The following is a 24524-nucleotide window of genomic DNA, read 5'->3' as shown; positions in this document are numbered from 1 at the left end:
AATATTGTTTTAATTTTAGTACGTGTTAATTATTTGTGTATAAGAAAAGGTTTTTTTTTAATAATCAATTCAGTTCATTCCTGAGGTAAGCTAGGAAGGTAGGACATTTATAAGGGTCTTTAAAAGTATCGATGTATAAAATATCGTGACAAAAATTAATTGAAACAAAGTCGTAAACAAATTTTGTAGAAAGTGAATCCCTAATCAGTTTAGCAAGATGTGATATCGTATTATATTCATAACGTAATTTATTTATTGCCACAATTATTAAACTGAACGTGTACAGTTTTGTTACAGACAGCGTAACAACGCTGGGGAAAACCTTTAGAAATTTTAATAATTCATATAAATAATGTTTTCCGTTCATTACTCATTTTGGGCAATGATCTTTTTGACCTCATAAGGTAAAGCTTGATCAGCTTAATCACTAAACAACGATGCTAATGCGATTAACAGTTTTTCAAACAGCTATGAGCAATTTGTATGACTAACATTTGAGTGCTTCGATAAGGCTAATTTTCTTTTCAATTTTAAATGTAGTCATTGTAGTCAATGTAGTCAATGCCTAAATTTGTCCATTGTGTCATTGATAAGGTAATTCTGGATAGCGTTAGGTCACTTTTCTTTTTAATGATGTAAAAATTGACGATTAACTCGTATAGTATGACTGAATAGAATCACCTAGAAGTGAGAAAATGGTGAGATAGGTGAAATAGCATAATAGCGATAGATATATAAATGCCTTCGCTCATGGAGCTACTCAAAAATGACTGAACTAATCAGTAATTACGATTACAAACCTGTTACAAATTGTATCTCGCATACAACGCTACTCAAGTTATAAGGTTTCAGTCACTTCTGTTATTTGCTCGTTCATTTTTATCATAAAAAACAAAGAAACTCGGGAAACCAGTAGCGTGGAGACCGACACGACGCGTCGCGCGTGATTTGTTGCTAACGCGTTACTCACCAGTTAGTAACTAGTCGCGTCGTGTGCGAATCTCCATAGAACATGTATGGGCTGTGACGCTCAGGCAACTCGTTAGTAATTTGAGTTTGTGACTAGTTCTTTTTGAGTAGCTCCATGAGCGAAGGGCCTAAGATAAATAAATTTCGCGACTCAGGTATTATATTTCTTTGACAAAGAGTATTGAGATGAGAAGTTTGCTTTGTCTATGCTTTTTTTAAACAAATTGTGATTTAGTTTATCAAGTCTGTTATTTTTCATCTACCACGACAAATTAGAATAGCAGCATACCACCCATCTAGTGTATTGTCTTGAATACAACTTGTTGATCATTATCCATTATTCGTCGAAACCATATCATAGTTTTATTACTAAACATTATGTAAAGTATTTTATAGGCCCCTAAATTGGGCCACAAGGTTCATTGACACATCGATTGCTATCCATAATGACGTCGCGGCATCACAATGTTTTTTTAATGTCATTTTGATACTAGTAAAAAGGTTACGAAACCAATTTAATTTTTCTCTCGTCGTTTTGAAACAAATATTTCACAGATTTTTTGGTACTATGCTTGTACTGTGATATACATGTTTCATGATACGTAGTCCTGGTTAAGGTAAAGGTAAGAAAATAAGGGAGGAAAATGTCCTTGGTATTTTTGAAACCCTTACAGCGTCTCGGAGTTAGAAATTCGGCGATGTTAGAACAGCCTCTTGACCTGTAGACTACGTATAGCAATTTCATTCGTCTTAGATCTTTAGCGACTTTAAGATTAATGGAATGGTGAGGGTACCTACTTGCGTTTGTGCACATACTTATATGCTTTATAATACACCTTCAGCGCTGTTAGCTTTTTGTGTTTCTGGTCGTTCTCTCCACCTAATGAGGTATAGGTACTGCTAAATTTAAATATCTTTCCTATTTTTAATTCTTACGAATTATTTTAAGCATTAGGTGCTCAGGTCAAGAGACAGAAGATATTTCGAATCAAATATCGATATTTTTACATTGTTTGCGTTTTAAATATCAATTCTATTTACAATCTTCGATTACCGTGAGGTGTGAAAATGTGTTGTAATATGGTTGTAATATAGTGTGGATTGCAAATATACTAAATACATCCTTGCATCTTAAATGTAAGGCCTTATATCATTTACTAGATGTGCTCCGCGGTTTTACCCGCAGTGCTTCGCTCCTGTTGGTCTTAGCGAGATGATATATATAGATAGCATAAAGCCTTCCTCGATAAATGGGCTAGCTAACACCGAAAGAATTTTTCAAATCGGTTCAGTTCCTGAGATTAGCGTGTTCAAACAAACAAACTCTTCAGCTTAAACTAAATCTAGCGCCTATTTAATTCAACAAATTTTTAATCATCTGAACAAGCTATATCTTTACCCCTCCTTTACCTTTCCGTCTCAATTCGTTTAAAATGATTTGGAAAAGTATAAATATATTTTTTTTTTATTGTACGCAAATGTTTCGTTTATTCGAAGAGACTTCTTCTTTTCATTTATATCAATAGAGATCTACGATTGCAATTAAATCTGACCTATTTTTTATATTATCTGTTTACTCAAATTACACATAATTTAACACGCAGTTATCCCTAAAACAACATGCTATATAAAATAATAAAACCCCGAACGGTTACGGCGCACTTATAGATATGCAATATTGGAAATCGTTATCAGCCTCTGATATAGCATAGGCGCCATGTAGGAAAATGAATCGATAATTATAAACCAATGTTATGTGTGTCGATATAATTCGATGGTCCGATAATTTTGAAGCATTTGTTGCTAATATCTACGTGATAAGGAAAGCATGTTGTTGCGCTTTGTTCATTTATACAGAGTCGTTTATTTATTTAATAATTTTGAAGTAAGTTATGGGTTTTGAACTCGTGTTTTGATCACACCCTGCATAACATGAATCGATTTGGATCTCTACGGTGTGGATACAATAAAAAGTAGGTACAAGAAAATGAATGTATCAATGTTGTAGCATTATATTCGTTATGTTTCTTGGTAGACTGCTAGGAAGCTAGCACAGATAATATAATAGGTATTATATTTTTAGTATAGTTATCATATTCAATAGTAAGTTTTAATCTTCCATGTCTAATGAGATGCGAGGTATTTTAAATCAATTCAAAATGCTCATAAAATTATATCATAAAAACAGTAGTTTTAACATTATAATCGTATTAGGTATTAATTAAGTTCAATAAAAAATGAATAAAAGTCTATGATTTATTTATTGACTAAGCATAAAAGGATATGAAAATGCTAATTTTTGTGCGCAAATTAAACAAAATATGCTAATTATTAATAAAACAATAATTCTGACCGCATATACAAATATTAAAATTAGCGATCTTGTTTTATTTTTATAATGTGATTAAAATAACTAATAGGAGGTTATTTAAATATTTGTATTATTTATATCGCAAGATGTGTGTTCTGTTCTTGTTATTTTATCCATTACTTTAAAAACGATTTTATTTGTCTCTACGTAAAGTTTAAAATCGTGAGTTTTGTGTCCATCGTTAAATTCCATAATAATAAACTAATAACATAATGAAAAATGATAGTTATCACACAAAAAAAAATACTTTAGTGGGCATCAAAAGAAAATGGACTGCTACTTTGAAAATAAGAATTACATTTTTATACTTTATTAGTAAAACATTTTGCGTGTATTAACATCACCCTGTTTAGTAACCATTAGTTTTATTACATATGTGAAGAGCATTAAAATGCAATTAAAACTAAAATAATACACGTTAATAACACGTCCATCGATAGTCGTACAAATTGATATAGCATGTAATATATTATAGTGTTTATGTACGCCTTTTTAGGGTTCCGTAGCCAAAATGGCAAAAACGGAACCCTTATAGTTTCGTCATGTCCGTCTGTCCGTCTGTCCGTCTGTCCGTCTGTCACAGCCGATTTACTCGGAAACTATAAGTACTACAGTGATGAAATTTGATGGGAATATGTGTTGTATGAACCGCTACAAAAATATGACACTAAATAGTAAAAAAAAGAATTGGGGGTGGGGCCCCCCATACATGTAACTGAGGGATGAAATTTTTTTTTTCGATGTACATACCCGTGTGGGGTATCAATGGAAAGGTCTTTTAAAATGATATAAAGTTTTCTAAAAAACATTTTTCTTAAAGTGAACGGTTTTTGAGATATCAGCTCTCAAAGTCGTAAAAAGTATGTCCCCCCCCCTCTATTTTTATAACTACGGGGTATAAAATTCTAAAAAAAATAGAGGTGATGCATGCTAATTAACTCTTTCAACGATTTTTGGTTTGATCAAAGTATCTCTTATAGTTTTTGAGATAGGTTGATTTAACTGTAATTTATTATATTTGCTGCTACGGAACCCTTTGTGCGCGAGCCCGACTCGCACTTGGCCGGTTTTATTAGATATACTAATAAGCCGGGTCCATACAGAGCGAGCAGCCTCGCGAGCTTCCTACTAAAGATAGCGTGTACTATTTTAGAACACATCTTGCTTAAAATCAGGCGAGATATGGTCAAGCGCTTTCCTGTTGTCATTAAAGAAAAAGAGCATGTGTGTCAACAGCCAAGCACACGTGTCAGCAATGAAACTTTGGTAAGATTCAAAGATACCAAAATCGTCGCCTGACTCTATGACGTGACATTACGCGATCTTGAAATTTGACTCTCAACGCACCTAAAGAAGTTTTACTTCAAACTGCAAGTGCTGCGCGAAGCATCTCGGTCAGTGTGGAAACGCCTTAGCGGAGCAATTGCCTCGCGAGTCGCGGGGCTCGCTCCGTGTGGATCCGCCTTATGACAATTAAAAGCTTTGAGCAAGATCGTGTCGGCATCCAATGTTGACAGGACAGGGGAAAGTATGAGGAAATTTCCGTTGGAATTTTCCTGATTGTGATTTTATGTCAACACGTATTAGCATTAAACTTATATTCAAATATTGGAAGACACATGTTCTCCTTGTAATTGTTAACGATTGTATAGTAGATATTTAGATGAGACATTTTAAAAGTTACATCTTAACTATAGAAAAGTACTGTCGCTAATATAGCATTTGGAATTTTTCTTTACAAGGACGATATAGTTCTACTTTTAACCATTATAGGTATGAATAAATATGAAACATCACTAATTACCTAATTTAGTGCATAGTATAGAAACATACGGTAATTTACTCAGTTTCATCTCTGTCCTACAAAATTGAATAACCTATATTTCAGCATACATTCAGGACACGATACTTATAAGGCTTAACATGAAAAATTGCCAGCTTCACTCGTTCATTACTCGCATTGTACCTTTTAAATTTACCGTTTGTCTCTTGTTTTACAACAAGTCCTATAATGGACTAAATTTATGATAAATAAGACATCCTTTTCGATGTTTTCATTATCGGCGCAACATTTTTCGGTTATGTAGAGACATTAATTGATAGTTACGTGATTCAAGAGAAATTTATTTAATTATATGATATAACTGTTTCGATAATAACTTAATATTATATTAGACATGACAAAATATTTCGTCTAAAGATATTCTTGTATCGTAAATAGAATTATCAAAAGTAAATAAAGCTTTCAGCCTTCTTGTTGAAATCTTATTATTCGAAATGGTTCATAAATACGACCTAAATATATAAGCATATAAAATTTTATTCTCTTTTGGGATATAGGTATCCGTACAATATGATTTTAGTATAAACATGTTAACACTTTTAAAGCTATTTTATTGCGTTATAAAATATATAGTGTAACCTTAAACAAGGTATGTGAAGAATAACTACATTACATACAAAGTTAATGTACTTTTATTTGTCGACTGGCGCCTCATATATGTAATTGATCGAACAAACTCACACGTCGTCACACGATTTACTTATGTATCTAGTTTTAGCACTACACGGCTGGTTCTAAAATTATAGATACTTGATTTTTTGGTTACATTTAGAAATAAAGGTATTTAAGATTTTAAAGACTTTGCATTACAATTTTTAAACCTTCTTATTTTATCTCATTATTCAATTTATTTTTGAAAGTCCGATAGCAATTTTATGATTTATAGTTTTACAGATGCGTCAGTTAAATGAATTAAAAAGTATTTTTCATAAACTAATCTTTGTATGCAAATTATTAAAATTGTTTTAATGCTATCACAAAACTCGTCCACATCATCGGTATTTTCAATTATAACATTTTATACATTCAACAGATATTAAATTGTTGGATAAAGTACTCGATATTCGTTCAAAAACGCAATGTTCAAGGGGTCAGTCATTATTTGCCAGCCGTATAACCGAGTGGTATCATTTAGCTTTTAAAATATTTAACGAACGGTTCACTTGAAGTGAACTCGCATCAGAAATATAAGGAAGTATTTACAGAGTGCGTTATGCAATAAGATATACATTCGCTTGTATACATGCCATTCAAATGTAGGTAATATTTAGATAACGGAAAATCAAGGTTATGCTAATATAAACCATAAAGTCTTCTAGATTTGTTGTTATGTTAGTGATTGACCTAATATCATAAGTTATTCTAACGTCTAATGTGTGAAAATTATTGTATGGTAGAAAATTTAGTATTGTTTTGTTTTCTTAGTATTTAAGACAAGAGTCTTTACATCTTAAATGTGTGTAAATGGAAATTTACACGGTCTTAATAACCACAAAAATATTTGACAAATACCCATCATGACGCTCAAACATTAGATTGGTATGCTAAATATTTTGTTGATTCAAGCTTAAATATGCGAAATGAAGTATTATAGTAAAATGTAGGAAATATTTAATTTCTAAGTATTTATTTAGTACGTTCTATTTTCTGGTGGGAAATTTTTCTAAGGTCAAAGTCGGAGTCTTAACCTTCGTTAACTAAGTCGTTTACTAATGACGTTGCAATTTTTTTCAGTAGGCTTAATGTTTTAAAAAAGTTTTAAAACTAAATAAGTTCGCATTTCCTTCCTATAGACTTAAGACGGCTTGTAGACTGAGAAAATAGAGTACTTTTTTATACTTATAGCGTAATAGATTTTATAATTATTTCTAGCGGATACATATTGGCGGATATTTCATCTTATAATATCAACAATAACCCACTCAATCTAAAATATTCTGAAGTGTCTATGATTGAACTTTTATGCGTACACCACTTAACTTAACTGGATAAACTTTGTCGCTGAGAACGATTTGTGCACGTAATCCATAATATAAAAATGAATTGCAAAAAAGCTCGAGATCGACTGAACTGATTTCGTTAACTCTTTTTTAATAATGTTCTTTGAAGTACGAGGATGGTTCCTATAGAGAAAAAGCGTTAACATGTACCACAGGCGAAGCTGGGGCGGACCGCTATTATATTATATTCTGGTAAGTGGTACCATATTTATATGTTGAGGGGTTTAGTACGAGAAGGAATTTAACTATTGGAGAAAAAGAAAGCATCTAAACACTTTCCACATTTCAACACACAAGGATACATGCAGTTATTTGATGATTGGGATAAGTAGGATATTAATACGGATGTGCATGAACAAGCTGTTCCACCGGATTTTATGTTCCGGCGGTACAGAGTAACGGATGAACGTAAATAGCTGATTTATTGACTTCATCTTTCTGGCTTTGTGCTATGCTTTGTTCCTATTCTGTGACCAGTTTTAAGTGTCATAAGTTAGGGAATCTAGTGTATGGAGGTGGTAATGGATTTTACAGTTTCAAAATCGAAATAAGATCTTCTTCTTCTCTTAATTAATGGCTCCACCCACGAAATAAGATGGTCAAAGGTTCTTGGTACGTATGACTCTTATTCTGAAGTTTAATTGCAGTTTACTTTATTTTAAATTTGCATCATTTCAAAAATTTATGGATATGGATTATGAATATTTCACATGTGTGTTTTTAATAATTAATATGGAATTGGTGCATTTATTTCTTTCCCTTGTGTGTGTAAACCTTTATGCATATGATTTCATAAATGTATGACGTAGCTTTTGGCGAACGGTTGGCATAGGTCGGCAAATAAACATCACTACTGCGAAATACGAGTGGGAATTTAAGACCAATTGTTAAAATATTACTTACACAGTTATCAGAGAATGGCATAATACGGTAAATATTTTGAATTCATTTCAAATGACTTGTACTTATTTGTAACAGAATTTTTTTAGAATATCGACGTTTTATTTCAACAGGAAATGTAATAAGAGATTAAGTAAACCGAAAAAGTCAAGCTAAGAAAAGGCATAGAAGTTTAATAGTAGGAAAATCTATGAGTTATTTATTCTATTTCAAGGGAGAGCAACTACACGCATTAATTAGTAATATGTATTTACCACCATTCCTTAAAAAACAATCCTTGAGAAATAAAAGGTTATTACCTTTTATTTCTCAAGGATTGTTTTTTAAGGAATTCTCAAAATAAAATTTACGTGTGAACGATGTCGGATGTAGGAAAAGCTTGTATTATTGATCATTAAAGATCTAATGATGAATTCTATTGAATATTAAATGTCTATACTTGCTACATGATTAAGGTTACAGCCTTAAATAAAGGAATATTTTGAACAATTCAAGGCTGAATGTTGTGTAATAAGGAAAATAATACTAAGCTGTACTGAGAATTTAGGATTAGTCGGATTTTTATATTCCTTGATTCTTAAAAACTCGTATTCACCTTTTTTTTTCAACTCATATTCACCTGCTCTATATTCTAAAATATTCCGTTGTTTGTAATGGAAAATTAAAAAAAATATAGTATACCGATTGTGATTTTTTTTAGAGATAACTACTCCTAAGTATTAAGGGCTCTATAATTCATTTATTATTTTACTATTAACGAAGCGGTCAGGTCATGAAGTTAAAGTTGACTTTCATAAAATAACGAGTAGGATCTAATAAAATACATAGATAACGATTCTATTGTAATTGTTTCCTATTTTGTATTCTAGCAAAAATAATTCCCATTATCTAGTTTTAGATATCTTTCGTTCGATTTCAAGTATCCTGTCAAATGTATTATTATTTCATTGCCATTGTGTATTACAGTGTGATGTAGGATTGTAGGCATCTTCGACTCCCACGAATAGTACCTACAGTTAATGTATTCAAAATTTTCATCACTCCTCACTACACTCCTCAATGACATGTTTCAAACAACAATACACATACGCTAAATGAATGTGCAAATAAAAAGACGTAGGCTTAATGTGTTAGGCTGTTTTGAATGTAATTATCTAGTTAATTAATATTTGCACTTAACCTTAGGAGAGGTCTGTTTCAAGCCTCTTGAAAACTATTTGTTAGTGTAAGTAGCGCCGTGTTTATATTTTCAAACTTGAAAGTGTTCCTTTTGCATAATGGGAAGGTTTAGGTTGAATATATTATGCTGTTTATACATTTTTACTATATTCAATCTGAAGATAAAATAATAGAGCCAAAAATTATTACGATTTCTTGATATACATATCTAATATATATCCTGCTATATTAATAATTGTTTAAAGTCGTGAATTAATCGTAATAAAAACAATAACTAGGTATAAATAAATATTTCATTACAATTAGAACTTGGTATAACAAAACAAAAGGCACATCGCATCGCATTACACATTGTATCGTTAACCTTAACAATATTCCAATATTCATTGACTTACAATTACGCAATTGATGCAACAGAAATTAACAGCTGAATAAACTGTTATGTGTTTATTTTACTTATCGGAATCGTTGCTAAGGATAGTAAATGATACCTATTACAATTATAATAAAACAAATTTAGTATTCCTATATGTCTCACTTCCAATAAAACATATTTTAATTTCCTAAAGACTACATTTAACTGCTAACATTTTACGACTAAAATCGTAGTACTTTCTTTGTTTTGGTTTTAACATTGATTTACGTAAACGACGCTGCAGTACACTCCATTGCTGATTAGCATAGTTCGATCGATTCAGGTTCAATGTAAAAAGGTAATTTATGTTAAGCAAAACGACGCTATCGCTCCGGTGAAGGATTTCTCGAGCGAAATAAAAAGGAGTGAGGTAGGTACGCGCATTGGCCCATTTCGATAAAGCCACGCATAGATTACGTTGGCCACTCAAGCACTCAGGTGTATAAACGTTTCGTGGACGCTATTCACATTTCTCTTTTATTTTCTCTTTTAAAACGCAAGCTTTTATTACACACCCATATACTCACTTTGATTGGAGATAGTGACATCCCTTAAAAGTTTCAATCGACGCTTTGAAAGCCATATTTATTAGTCCACATGAAGACGTAAGATGCATCCACGCTATAGGGCTGTAAAGGAAAAATTAAGCAAGCCTCAGACAAAAAGCCTGTGCACATATCGTCTTCAACACACGCACACCAACAAAAAAGTTTTAGCTTATAAGTTTTTAATCAAGCGCGGTTTTTATCTCGTAGTCGTCGGCCGTCCGCCGAGGAGTGCGCATGTAGTTGTTGTCACGGAAGTCGAATAAATACGCGCGTGAAAAGCGGCCGCATATGAAAAATAGGAAAAGTTAAACATCCTGTAGTAAATAGAGCCACTCTCGGAGACGTAGGACGAGCGAAAACTGGAGTGGTCGTAGTTATCGTACACGCCTATTCGGAAAATTTATGAAAGTGGTGTAAAACATTTTGAGGTGTTTCTTTTCAGAAAACGTAGAGCGTGCTTAGTTATTTTTTCGTGTGACTACAAAGCCTATTGTTTGCGGTAACGCTTATAAAGGCGTATAAATATGCTGTTTTGAGTGTTTTTTTGTTGAATGCGAAGTGTGTTAAATTATTACATAAAAGTGGATTGTTCAGTTTTAACGAAAGAAAATCGGCTGGGAAATTCAGTTAGATGTATGTTCAACGTAATATACAACGGGACAAAACATGACGGCAAAGTTCGGCTATGTAAGTTGCTTTTTATTTTTATAACATTTACAAAAATACAATAGTATATTATTGTAACTTAACTACTACAAGTACTAAAGTTCGTATATTAAAATATAATTTTCAGGATACAATGTTGTTATAAATAAATATAATATACACAAGTATTTCAATTTAAGTGGTTAACTTATCAGTTTCTACGTTAATTGTTTTGCAATCAAAATAAATACATGCTACGGATATAAATAAATAAAAATAAAAATTGTTTATTTCTTTGATATAGTATTGTATTTTGTACACATTAAAAAAATGCTAGACGCATCACTAAATACGTAAGCACAGAAAGGCACGTATGTTTCAAGATGGAGGTTTTACAATGTTTTCCTTACATTTTTCTAATAATAAAATTTTATTATGTTACACTTTTCCTATAGAATTACAAACCAGCATTGCTTATACAAAACTGCTAATGCGGTTTCCTTGGAAAGTACGGCTACTACAACCACAGTAAATAAATAGTTCAAATAGTAAATACTTCGTTAGAAGAGAGATTATAACAATATGTTTGATGGTATCTATTACTCGATAGCGTATCTTTTTATTAGCCGATTAGCGTCAATGAAATGTAAATAACTTCCTGAATTGAATTCATTTTAATGAAAATTTTATGCTCCGTGGTTTATATTGTTCGTATATTGTGTGTATTGAAATTAAATAAATATGTTTTAGTTCGTTGTACATAATGGTAAGTATTTAGAATGTGCCTAATTAATTCTGGGTTAAATTTGTGTTGAATTAATATTTTAAGGTAAACTGTATGACTCGAGCTAAACTCTATCATTAGTTTGTATTTTGAACGTTTTGAGTATTGCTGATTTTAAAAGGATTATACCTACCCGAAAATACACATTTAATTGGAAGACTTGATATCCGTAGACTTTCCACATATTATAGTGAATTCAACAACATAAGATATTTTCTCAAGTATTTAATGGTTACAGTAAGATCTATATTTTATACGATATACCTATTTTATTGTAGTTTTTCCTCAATAACATATTATAAATGTAAAAAACTATTTTCTTCACAAAATATTGAGCTAGATTCTTTGTATTTGCTATACTCGGTTTGGCTTTATTTTCCGCTGTCTACAATATTCTTTGACAAAAACGAATGTAAATACAAATTAATAATTATGTAGCTGTACGTATTCAAGCGACCGATTGGCTTTATCTATAGTTTATCATCCATCTATATACTGATAAAACTTTCTTAAGTGATTTATATGTTACGAACGCGTTCATTGCTTTGATAGCGCCACATATATTATATTATAGAATTGATCATATCATTATTATAGGTATATTTCTTTACTGTAATCTGCAATGACTGTGTTTTTGATAGGGCGTCGTGGGGTTCATATATCGTATAGTTTAATCTCCGTATATTATTAGAGAAGGAGGTATGTTTGTACCAAATAAGCTCTGAAATAACTGGACCGATTTAAAATTATTTAACTGGTAGAAAACAAAATTATTACAGATTGATAGTGGCTATATTTTTATGTGTTATCACGGGTCATCTTGGTTTGGGGTAAAGCCGCAAATTTAATTGAATATCATATCATATATTTTTCAATTTATTACAATAAATATTAATATAATTACTAATAATACAATAATTAATACTTAATTAATATAATAATTGATACTAGTTTAGAATTACTTCCTGATGCAAAAAAAATATTTTAACATAATTTTTATGCATTTTGCTTTAAGCTCGTCAAAATTTACTTAAGACTTGTGGTAGACGATATATTGTGTAGATTCTGCTCTACACTGTAGAGCAACTTCGGATTCGTTTTTATTTTTTTTTTCATTAAGAAGAAAGTATATTTTTTAATTATTAAAGTGAAGCTGCTTTAGGCGTGTTAAGAGTAAAATTTCTAGGTCACGTCATGGCAATACCGTCACGCCAAAGAAGTTTCACATCTGACACGTGTGCTGTATTTTCAGGACCTTTTTAAATGTATCAATAAGTAATTTATTTGCTTATTTTGCCATTGAAGATGGTAAAATATTTTTATGCATATTAGGTATATTTTTAGCGAAGTAATAAGACCTAATAATATATGTATAATTACATCGATATACATATTATTCTAATCAGTACTTTAATAAAATAGCTTTATCATTATCAAATATGTATAATAAAACTAGATTAATAAGCATATGTTTGTAATTCAATATAAACAGTATTACAAAAAGTCACGTGTTTTGAGTACAAACAAAATAAAATAATGTGTTATGGGGAATAAGCTGTAATTCTTGGTTGATATTATTTATAAATAATAAAAAAATCTCGACCTAGCCATTCTGTGTGACTTTTCGATAAAGTGAAATATGCTTAGACCAATTTGGATGGGGAATTGATGGGATCAGGCCATCCACCACGCTGACCAAGTGCGGGTTGGCGGATGGAAATTGAGTATTCCTATTCAATTAAGAAAATTATTAGAGCATTTCAACATGCACATCTTTCAGTCATGTCTCTAACATAATATTTACACATTTAACCCTTTAATAATATACCCGTAAATCAGGTAAAAAAATTTACAGTTTTATAGCTCTACATTTTAAGGATCTACAGTTATAATAAGAAATATTTTCTAAAGAGGTTTATTTAAAAAAAAATATTGTAAATAATTATCATTCCTGCACAGAACAGGTCATTAGCTTATCAAATAGTAAGAGCTTCTTGCAAACAGAGTAAATACTCATTTGTACATCTTCATCATACTGTTTATAGTAGCTTTACATATTTTTAGTTTTTAATAATTTTTGTATGCATTTTTCAGTAACGATGAAAGTTGGGTGTAATAGTAGAGGTAGATTTTCTTGACGGTCGATCTTGTTTGAAACAAAAAAATATTGTAAAAAATTATTTCTAGGTGTTTTAAAAAAATACACGTTCGGATGTATGCCATACAACATATTATATTCCCAATAAAAAGAAATAGTTACAAAACAGAAATAAAAAAAATTGCAAAAAAATCGTTACATTTATTGTAAAAGTTATCATGTACTACAATTAATTTTGTGAAGAAAAATTTAACTCAACAGCTTGCAGCGGAAAATGGGCTATGTTAAATGATCGAGAAAACCCAACAATAAGAAAAGATTAATAGTGAAAAAATAACTTAATAATATACTCCAATGGTTATTGAAAAGCAATCAATAATCTTGTGCCTTGATTTCCAATTAGTGAGTGACGCGACCTTCCCAGTGTCAATTTAATTCAATTTGATGCCATTTACATCCACACAGACATGTGTACAATGTGCCAATAATAGTCTTTAAAGAAGTAGGTAGGTGTATTCACTTAAATGTTCCAAGTTGCTCATTAGATAATTTTTTAATTTTTACTAAATTTTCTTTTCTAAATTAAAGCTATTATTAAGACAGTATCATAAAAAAGGGAGAATTTCACTCACACTTACGCACACAGTATATTGTACCTATATATGATCATGCATAGCATTTTTGTCGTGTAAATCAATCACAAGGCATGGTGGACGGTGGTCTATCCTATAATATAGCAGAGAATAAAAAACCATTTAAATTGATTCAAAAATTAGCATTGTAGTTGGAAATTCAGGAGGAAGACAGAAAATACTGAGTCATTATTAGTTTAATTGAGATATATCGGGAATAAAGTATTACATTTTTAACTCATTTCGACTTTTTATGTAATAATTAACTCTACGTTTTCTAGTTCGTGAAAGCATCTCAAACAAACACTTTCGCAGGATTCGTTATGTAACTGGCGCTAGTCAACTAAACCACTAAACTGTCTATATGTATAGCATTACCACCCATTACGGAACTCATGTGTATATGTCCTTACAATAGAATGCAACTTAGTAAATTATAGGTGTTCGTTGAGTCCATTAGCGGTTGATTGAATGATCTCTGAACTGTGTTTTTGTTTTCTACCCACTGTTATTGCTACCTATCGCATTACTGGCAATGACAATGTGATTATCGGTGATTAATGGTTATACTTTTATGTTGGTAAATTCTTATATTTGTAAATTTAATTGTTGAAGCGAAATTTTTAATGTACATATAATTTTTTTTTTATTTATTTGTAACTATCAACTGGACACTTTGACTTACATACTATATTGGAGGAAAGTCTTTTTACAAAAGCTATGTATTAAAAATCTGTCACGTTATGTTATACGTTAAGCGAAATATAGACGATAAATAATTCTATAAATGCGTTTCCCCTTTTACGAGAATAAACAGAAAATCAAATTAATGCACACCCATTAAACCACCAAGTCATATTTCAGCAAACGCTACGTAATTAAATTGCTTTGTAATAAGCAAAAAGCAAGCGAGGGTGAATTTTAAAAGGTCAAGTGTAATCTATCCGTATTACTTCTATAGTCAAGCCTAAATGGAGCCAAAGAAAACTAGACTCTACATTATCGAATTAGATTATAAAATCCCCTGAATGACTAGTTTTAGGTAAATGTTTTTAAACTTTTCGTTACCCTTCAGTGTTATTAAGATATTGCTTATTCATAACGTATTTACCGCAACTGAAAAGGTTTATTAAATTTGAGATTGCTGTTATACGTTTTAATTTAGCTAAGAAATTAATTTAAAGTTTTGAAAGTTTTTCAATTAGCAGTAAAATAAACTTAATAAGAAAAATTTATGGAATATGTTACTAAAGAATATAATTTATTTATTTTTCCATGTGTTAGATAAGTCTAATATTTTGAGTTAATGTTTTATTTATTTTCAGGTTACCACAGCTTGCCGTCTCTGCGAAGATATTGTGCCTCCTGATGGTGAGTTATTTTTAAATATCTTAATTTTTAATTAAATGTTGTCTATGTAAAAAAATAATGTCTAAAATGGTTTTTTTTTAGTTTTCTATAAATTATTTTGTACTCCTAAATAAATATCAACTTAATTAGATATGGTACTGTGACAGTACTACTGTGTCATATAGTTTGCCTGAGCCGGTCTATTTAATATATTATTTCACAAGAGCCTCTTTCTTAATACAATAAAGTAGGGGAGCATTAAGAGGTTCAGAGTTATATTAGATTATGCGCACCTTATAGTAATGTTATAATACTATAATAATATACCCTTCAAACTATTTTCGCACGCCAACAAAAAAAAAGTCAAGGAACGGTCTTTATGATTCGTAAATCGTAACAGAGTGCATAATATAAATACTTATTATACAAGAGTCACAAGCGGTTTTCCCGTTCAAATTGCATTCTTCATTCGGGAGTGTCTCAACAAATTAACAGCAAATGTCCAAATATTTCGTCATAATCCACTCTCAGACATTTATTTCGTCGGGGACGAGTAATCCAATTTTATTGCTCAATTTATATGCATGCCACACTCAAAAAGTAAACAAAATATACACGCGTCATAATAATATAATTTATATATTATGATAATGTCTAAAAACTGTCTAAACACTATAAAAGGATTAGTATTCAATTGCAACCATAATTTTATTCGCATTAGCGAGATTTAATAAGAAAATGTTTGCTCATATTATAATATGTGTAGCGTAATGTGGTGTGTGTTTTCCTTATTTATTTTGAATAAACAAGCGAGAATGTGTTATAAAAATCTTATTTAGTTACGTGGATATGTATTCATTAAAATATTAATTCAGTATATATTATGGTAAATTTACTTTGTTCATATTTATCTGTATTATGTAAGCTAAAACATAAATAGGTATATTATTATATCTCTCATAAGTATCATATTATTATTAGATAACTATTCTAATATGCATACCACATTTATTATAAATATTTTTACCTCCAAACAAATCATATTGTTCGTATAAAGGAAATATTTCATTTAGCAAACTGCGTTTTATAATTTTTAGTTTTTTTCAATATATAGTGCACACTTATTAGTCGAATGGGTTGTAAAGGTAGTGTTAATATTAAAACATAGGCTATCATAGCCGTCTTTAGCCAGCTACCTATCATTTGCGGTGATTGCTTGCGAACGCCACGCTCGATGAAGAAATTCAATTTAAGGATATTCATGAACGCTCTACTATTTATGGTGCGACTTTTGTCATAAAGTAATAATCTATGCGTTTAGAAAAATGTCAGTGTGTCATGGACTCTAGTCGAGGATACATGTGTATAGTAAGTTCCATATATAGATGTTTCTTGACGAATTTTAGATAGTTCAATTGGGATTTGGCAATATTCTCAAAGCGCACCTATTTCATAAAATAAACAAAGAATTTGGGTATTTTCCCATCAATAATGTACGAGGATGTATAGCGAGGAATATTATGTTTGTAAAGAACCAATCATATCGCTGCATTTTTGAGAGGAAACGCACCCATACACCTGCCATTGAGAAACATTTTTTTGTTTTGGAAAACAAAGGCATATCAAAGGAAAATCGAAACGCATTTATGTAATAAAATAATAATTATTACCTAATTAAAATGATTATGAGGATTAATATTAATCCATCTTCGATTATTGAAAAAGTGATTTTTCATGATAAGAGTAAAGATTTTTTTATCGCATGAATTTTTGAAAGTAATTATTAACAACAAGAATAATTGCATTTACTGTATTTTACATAGTTTGATAATAATACATCTTTGCTATTGATCTGACATGCTTTTTATACACTGTTACATATCTTTTTAACACGTCGTAGCAGTTTAAAACGTGACTACCGTATTTAGAAGGTTATAATTTAGAGATAATCAATTCAGGAAGAACTTTCTAGCTTTATATGATAGATAACTATAGATTTAGAAATTTAGTACATACATATCTGAAACAGAAACATAGCTATATTTCATACATAATTTAATAAACAGACAACGTCGCGGGCATAACTAATCTCTATGATCAGTCGTAATGCAATCGTCCATCTATAAGCAGCATGTGCTTGATATGAGCAAAAAGTTCGCTGTATGCGCCGGCGCTTATTGAATACGGGGATCATGATGATTTTCATTATTCAATCCAATCGTATTTGCCGTACATTAACTTTCTATGTGGGTGTTCTATGGTTTATATAATGTATAAATTATACTCCCGGGTTGGTTACTGTTATGTGTGAAATTAAAAAGTAACTGGTAATCAGGTTGATTATTTCCCACTAGTATTATATACTAGCTGAGCTCCGCGGTTTCACCGTTGTGGCTCCACTCCAATTGGTCTTAGCTTGATGATATATAACCTATAGCATCGATGAATGGGCTATCTAATACCGAAATAATTTTTCAAATCGGACCAGTAGTTCCTGAGATTAGCGCTTGCAAACAAACAAACAAACTCGTCTGCTTTATAATATTATGTACAGTATAGATAATATGTCTCCCGACTGAATCTTACGCGCTAGCTTGTTAGGTTAGATGGATTCTATCACTGATGGAGGTAAAAAGAGAGCAGAGAAAGAGACACCTACGAATATTTAAGGAAAATCGATCTGAAAAATAATATTTTATTCTCATTAAATTAAAAAAAACGGATATATTTACCGTATATATTTAAAATACATATAAATATCACACATAAGAATGGCTTATGTGATATGGATTATCAAAAACGTGCTAAAACTTCGCAAACTTGTGACGCAAATCCATACTTTAACAGTAAATATGTAAAATTGTCTGGTGTTACTACAGGTAAATTGTGAATATGGATTTTAATACAGTTTTGCTAAATATGTGTAAAAGGCGATATGCGTAATTAAGCGTATTGCAAATTTCATTTGAAAGCTCATTTTTTTTAATGAAATAGAGGATATGAATCTTATATAAATATTAAAACATGGAATACCTAATCTACTATAGGAAGAATATAAGTAAGATTTCATTGTTATAAAGAGTAAAATATTGTATCAATGTATATACGTATAATGGTTTTCTTGGATGAAGCTCTATGAGACAGCTTTAAGCGCTACCGCTTTGCTCTACCGCATACACTCTGTAAGAATGTAAATGAATGCCATGATTTGATTTAGAGACAGGAAAACATTGAAAATATTAATAAAAAGGGATTGAAACATTTCTTTAGGACCAATAATTTAAACATTAGGATTTTGTTTAAAAAAGAAAAATATCACAGAAATATTTAATAAAAAATTAATCGTTTTTTTGAGAACAAAACGCTCTTGTTAAAAAACGATTATTTCTCTTAATACGAAAAATATAAATAATTCCATGTTTGTAATATTATTCGTATAGGAAAAACGTTAATGTAGATATTAATAATGCGTGTGGCGTGTGGGCAGTAATCCTAGTTTAAGATAGTTCAAGATTATAGATAAGATGTTAATATGAATAAATATAGGTAAACCAGAATCTGATGGCAATTAGGGAAATCAAAATTTTGAGTGTGCAACCCTAGGGAAAATGGACTGAACGATCTTGATACTGCTTATTTTTTCATATTTTGTCCTCAATATCATTAGTCACATTACATAAGTGGACAATACTGTACTTAATAATGAGATATCCACTTAATATTATGTAGGTACATACTTACATGTATAATTGTATACATATTACTTTTGTATAGGTAATACATATTATTATTTACCTACACATACCTATATTTGTATATTCATTATCATTATGCCATGTGAAAATATGGATATAATGATAATACAGATCAAAACTAGATTGCTTATAATTTTCTATAAAATAAAATAAAACTATGTTTATTTTCGTACGTATTAACAGATACACACATTATAAAATTGACTTGGACAGATTGGACTTGACGAATAGCCGTATTGGAAACTCCTGTAATAAGTTTTTATTAAATTATATTGTAAACAACAAACAATATTATAGTTACCTACATATAGGTAATATTTTTAATTTAAAGTATCAAAACGGGTAAGTCCAATTTACCAATAAAATATTCAAAATTGAAAATTGTGATGTGTTTGACCCTTCTTCATCGAATGTTTTTCTATACACATTATAAACAATACCTCTTGCTTGTGATCGCAGCGGCTTTTACGACATTTTCGAAGATTTTTTAGACAAAATCCTAAAAATTATTCATCAATTGCAAAGAAGACAAATAATTTGACAACCAATTGATAGTTGTCAAATAAAGTTGCCACATGAAAATCTTTTATTTCTTAAATATAAATATGCCATCAGATTCTGGTAGACCTATACACGTCATTCTTTTCTATTTCAAGGCTATATAAGTAAAAGAACATTATATGTATTACTCGTTGCAACTGCACTGTTTGCGTATATATTTTTTATGTTTATATTAATTATTAAATAATTAAAGGAAATATATCCTTCACCACCCTCATCACAAAATTTTCAGTGCTCGAAGTGTCGGTATAAATAATATATAGCGTTAAAATTCGTTATAAAGACGTATTCCTAAAGACGTAAGTCTTGAGTCTTTCCTTTGGTGGAACTGTACGGTTGTCAATCACTGGATAATATTCACATACTAACCAATACATAAGGTTCAAACAAAACAATACATTTGAATTAACTCATCCGTGAAAGTTTCCACCGCTCTGATTATATTTTGGCAATTGACCACCCGTTCATAATGCGTGCGGTCGGGTCGAAAGATAAGCGATTTGACCGACCGGTTAAGTTGATAACTATCATTGAACAATTATAAAGCATTACGTCACAATGTATTCCCTACAAATGATCATATGTTAGTGTTGAATAGTGCTGTGATGCTACCGCTTCAAAATATATCACAGAGATAACAGCTGATTGAAGTTTGAGTAAAGTTTATGTCTCTGAGGTTTATGTCAATTGCGATGTCCATAAAAGAGGACATCGCAAGCATTAGCAAGCTAACAGATTAAATATAAGAAAGATTAAGAGACCCAATTCGGAAATCGGAATATAGTTCACATCATTTAGTTAACAATATCCTTACATCAGTCTAAGTCTTAGGTCTAAGTTCGTTACCTACCAGATGATCAACAAGAAAGCCTTAAGCCCATGTCTTTAAACTTCTTTATTTGATTCTATTCAGATTCTTATACTTTTCAAGATTACCTTTAGTCACATTAAATTATCTAATAACAGTTATAAAATTTGGCACTACTCTCACTTTCCTACTGTAATTTATTTCGTTGAGTAGGTTAAGTTCAATATAAACTTAATGGCAGTTCGGAAGTTAGGTACAGGTGCGAGTGCGGGTGTGCACAGGTCCCTTAACCTCCCTCTAATACCTAAAATTGTTTTCTGTATATCCCGGAACATCGTACGATGTTCCGAGCCGCCATTAAGTTTGAATCGTACTGTACCTTCATCTTACTCGCATCCTTATTTCAATGTGTCTGCATTACGCAACCATAATAACATCTTCAGTTTATGTATTCGTTCATTCATTTCAAGAATTTTATCGTATTTATGAAAATCAATTAAACTTGTTACCATAACATTATATTTAAAATGCATCGCGATAATTATATGTATGACTGTTTGTAAATATTATTACATTTATTACTAATTATAATAATCACGTATAATATACGTGTTTATTATATATCTGGGTTTGGTTGAATCAGCTAACCTCACAAGAAAATACCGAGAGAAAATACGCTCAGACTTTGGTCAGACTAGACAATTAGACATGTATCATTGATAGATTATTAATTAATTAAATTGTTATTTATTACGTTATATTATCTGATAATTCTATTTATTAATTATTTATATAAATCTAATTAATAATTATTGCTACAGGTGAAGTTTAATCGGGTTATGTTATTAATAAAATTGATTTTATCATTCATTGATATGTACATGATCTATAGGTATTTAGGTTTACCTTTCCTTTTTTGAGCAAAAAATTCGTAATAAACAGCATCTACAAAAGTACTACTAACTACTATTCATGGAACGTTATAAATAATTAATGAAACCATGACAAAAGTAAATTGTAGAGTCGTGGATACACTCTTAGAGTTTCTAATTAACAGTACCTACTTAATCAAACAATATGAACTAATATTGAAGTAAAAACATCTCTTCTACGTTACAATTTTACTAAGAACTGGATTGTTTTGAGGCTACAGTTTATATCCTGAAGTTTGTAACAGAACTTTAATAACCTACTTTAAAATAAAAATACCCATTTGGAGATTTGACGAATAATGTATCTAATATATTATATATTATTATATTATATATTATAAAGGCGAAAGTTTGTAAGGATGTATGGATGTATGGATGTATGGATGTTTGTTACTCTTTCACGTAAAAACTACTGAACCAATTACAATGAAATTTAGCACACATATAGAGGGTAACTTGGATTAACACATAGGATAGTTTTTATCCCGGAAATCCCACGGGAACGGGAACTATGCGGGTTTTCCTTTGCAAACGCGGGCAAAGCCGCGGGCGGAAATCTAGTTAATTATAAGATTATTCCAATCCGATCCAACCGCCAATCCACAGGCTACTGGTGGATTATGGCTTGATCCCTTAAGGGAGGCCTATGTTCCAGCAATGGGAACATAAAATATGAGCTGATGATATGATGACTTCGATCTTACTTAATGATCTAAGTATGATGATAATGATGAATATGAAATATTGTTTTATTAAAATTATAGAAGCATATATAGCATTTTATATTGGGATGAAATATGCTTTTAATGCACATTATAACGGTTTGTCTTGCAGGTTTAATAAAAATCTCTTATTTATTGCAAACTAGATTTCCGCCCGCGGCTTCGCCCGCGTTTTCAAAGGAAAACCCGCATAGTTCCCGTTCCCGTGGGATTTCCGGGATAAAACCTATCCTATGTGTTAATCCAAGTTACCCTCTATATGTGTGCTAAATTTCATTGTAATCGGTTCAGTAGTTTTTACGTGAAAGAGTAACAAACATCCATACATCCATACATCCATACATCCATACAAACTTTCGCCTTTATAATAGTATTAAGATTAAGATTAAGATACACCAGTGCAATGATATTATTGTAAGTACATAATATCATATAAATAATGTACCTATAACTAACCAAGATATTCAATTAATAACAACAGCATTAATTAACTATATGAATAATTAAACTTTTATTTATTAATAATTTAATCAATAAGTCGTAATTTGTATGATAATTGAGAAAAATGTGACATTTGTGGTCGTCTTTCTTTATATTAATATTATGTTTGTTTTGAAACGTGTTTTAATGCGAAGTTAATGTAGATAGATACAGTAGAATAAGAAACACATATCCCAGTCTTTGTTCACGTACCTATGACAGTAAATAAATGAGATTAACTGCCAATTAATTAAAATTAACTCTTATAATGCTAATAATTATACCTATAATTGCAAAGCGATTTGATACAGATTATTACTAGTACTTTACAAGTGAATATATATTACAACTTTTTTTATTGTAGATCAAAAGAGGTCATAGTAAGGAATTTACTGATTCCTTCCAATTTTGGCACATATGTACAGCAACACAGCTATGTTAATAGCAGGATTATTAATTATTATTGACCCCGTAAAGCCTTCCTAGTTTTATTTAGTTTTACGTACAACGCCAGGGCACTTTGCTTGTCCAACAAAAATTAGTACGGCTTACAAAAAGCAGGCTTGAAACGCAATACGTCTGTACTTCGACCGCGTCGTGGTAGCGTATGCTTTCCCACCTGAACATGACACCCGCACCACACTCACAAGAGACTATGTCACACCCCACAGAGTCAACCGAAATGAGACCCTCATGAATAATAAATAGAAATTACATTCGTGTAACAGCGTAGATCTGAACCCCTGGCTGCGGATTAGCGCGGCTGACCCATTAAAACGATCGATTGTTTCCTTATTATAGCGTACGGAACTTATTTTTGTTTTACATATTTTGTAAGTTTAAATCAATCTGATAGATTTTATGAAACCACGCGTATACGCATGGAAAATCATGGATGAAATATAAAATTTAAGTAAATGTGAAACAGCAAGGAAACAGGTGACTGAAAGTCACGTGATGTGCGCTTCGCCAGATATTCAATATTAACAAATTTTCTGCAGCGATATCTGCATTGGATTATATTACCACCTAATTAGACGAATAGATCATGAGACTCCTACTACATACTAATTTCCATCCTCTTTCACATCATTAAAGTTTGATTTTGCGACAAAAATAACCTTATTCACCAAAATTGCTCCTGGATATATCAACACATCCAAATATGTACTATCAGTGAATAGTCCTGAAAATATTACAAACAAACAGATAGACTAATGTACATTCTCATATAATAATATAATTATTAAAGCAACATGATATTTATTAAAAGTGTGGTTAATTACGATGTAATATGAACAAAAAGGTGCTCACATTACACCCGATATCAAGGAAGGTATCGATACAAATCTTTGTAATGAGGTGTCCAACGTTAGCGCCATTAAAATTACAGTGAAAGTATCAACTATAAGGAAACTAATTTAAATAGACTTATAGATAAAGCCTACGTTTGAATTCGACCACACATGGCGTTTAAAAACTTTTTAAAGTATGGAAAAATAATACTTAGGTATCTTCAGTATTAACTGAAG

At 30.8% G+C, this 24524-nt stretch overlaps 1 protein-coding gene across 3 annotated transcripts in view; it reads left to right on the top strand.

The window, feature by feature from the left end:
• The window catches only part of LOC149902963 (uncharacterized), a 79283-nt gene that overhangs the window by 35609 nt on the left and 19150 nt on the right, over positions 1 to 24524 (top strand). For 2 of the 3 annotated variants that reach the window (XM_090109533.1, XM_090109532.1), the window contains exon 3: positions 15710 to 15755. In XM_090109533.1, the coding sequence (XP_089965659.1) occupies positions 15710 to 15755 (46 nt within the window). Of the gene's footprint in view, positions 1 to 10445; positions 10913 to 15709; positions 15756 to 24524 lie in introns of those variants that run through there. The other variant, XM_090109534.1, reaches the window with a different exon arrangement.

The sequence above is a fragment of the Colias eurytheme genome, chromosome 14 (assembly GCF_061535395.1).
Source record: "Colias eurytheme isolate Ceu_HAF_F1 chromosome 14, ilColEury1 Martin Lab GWU primary, whole genome shotgun sequence".
NCBI classification, from domain to species: domain Eukaryota; kingdom Metazoa; phylum Arthropoda; class Insecta; order Lepidoptera; family Pieridae; genus Colias; species Colias eurytheme.
This window is presented reverse-complemented; position numbering and strand designations above follow the sequence as displayed.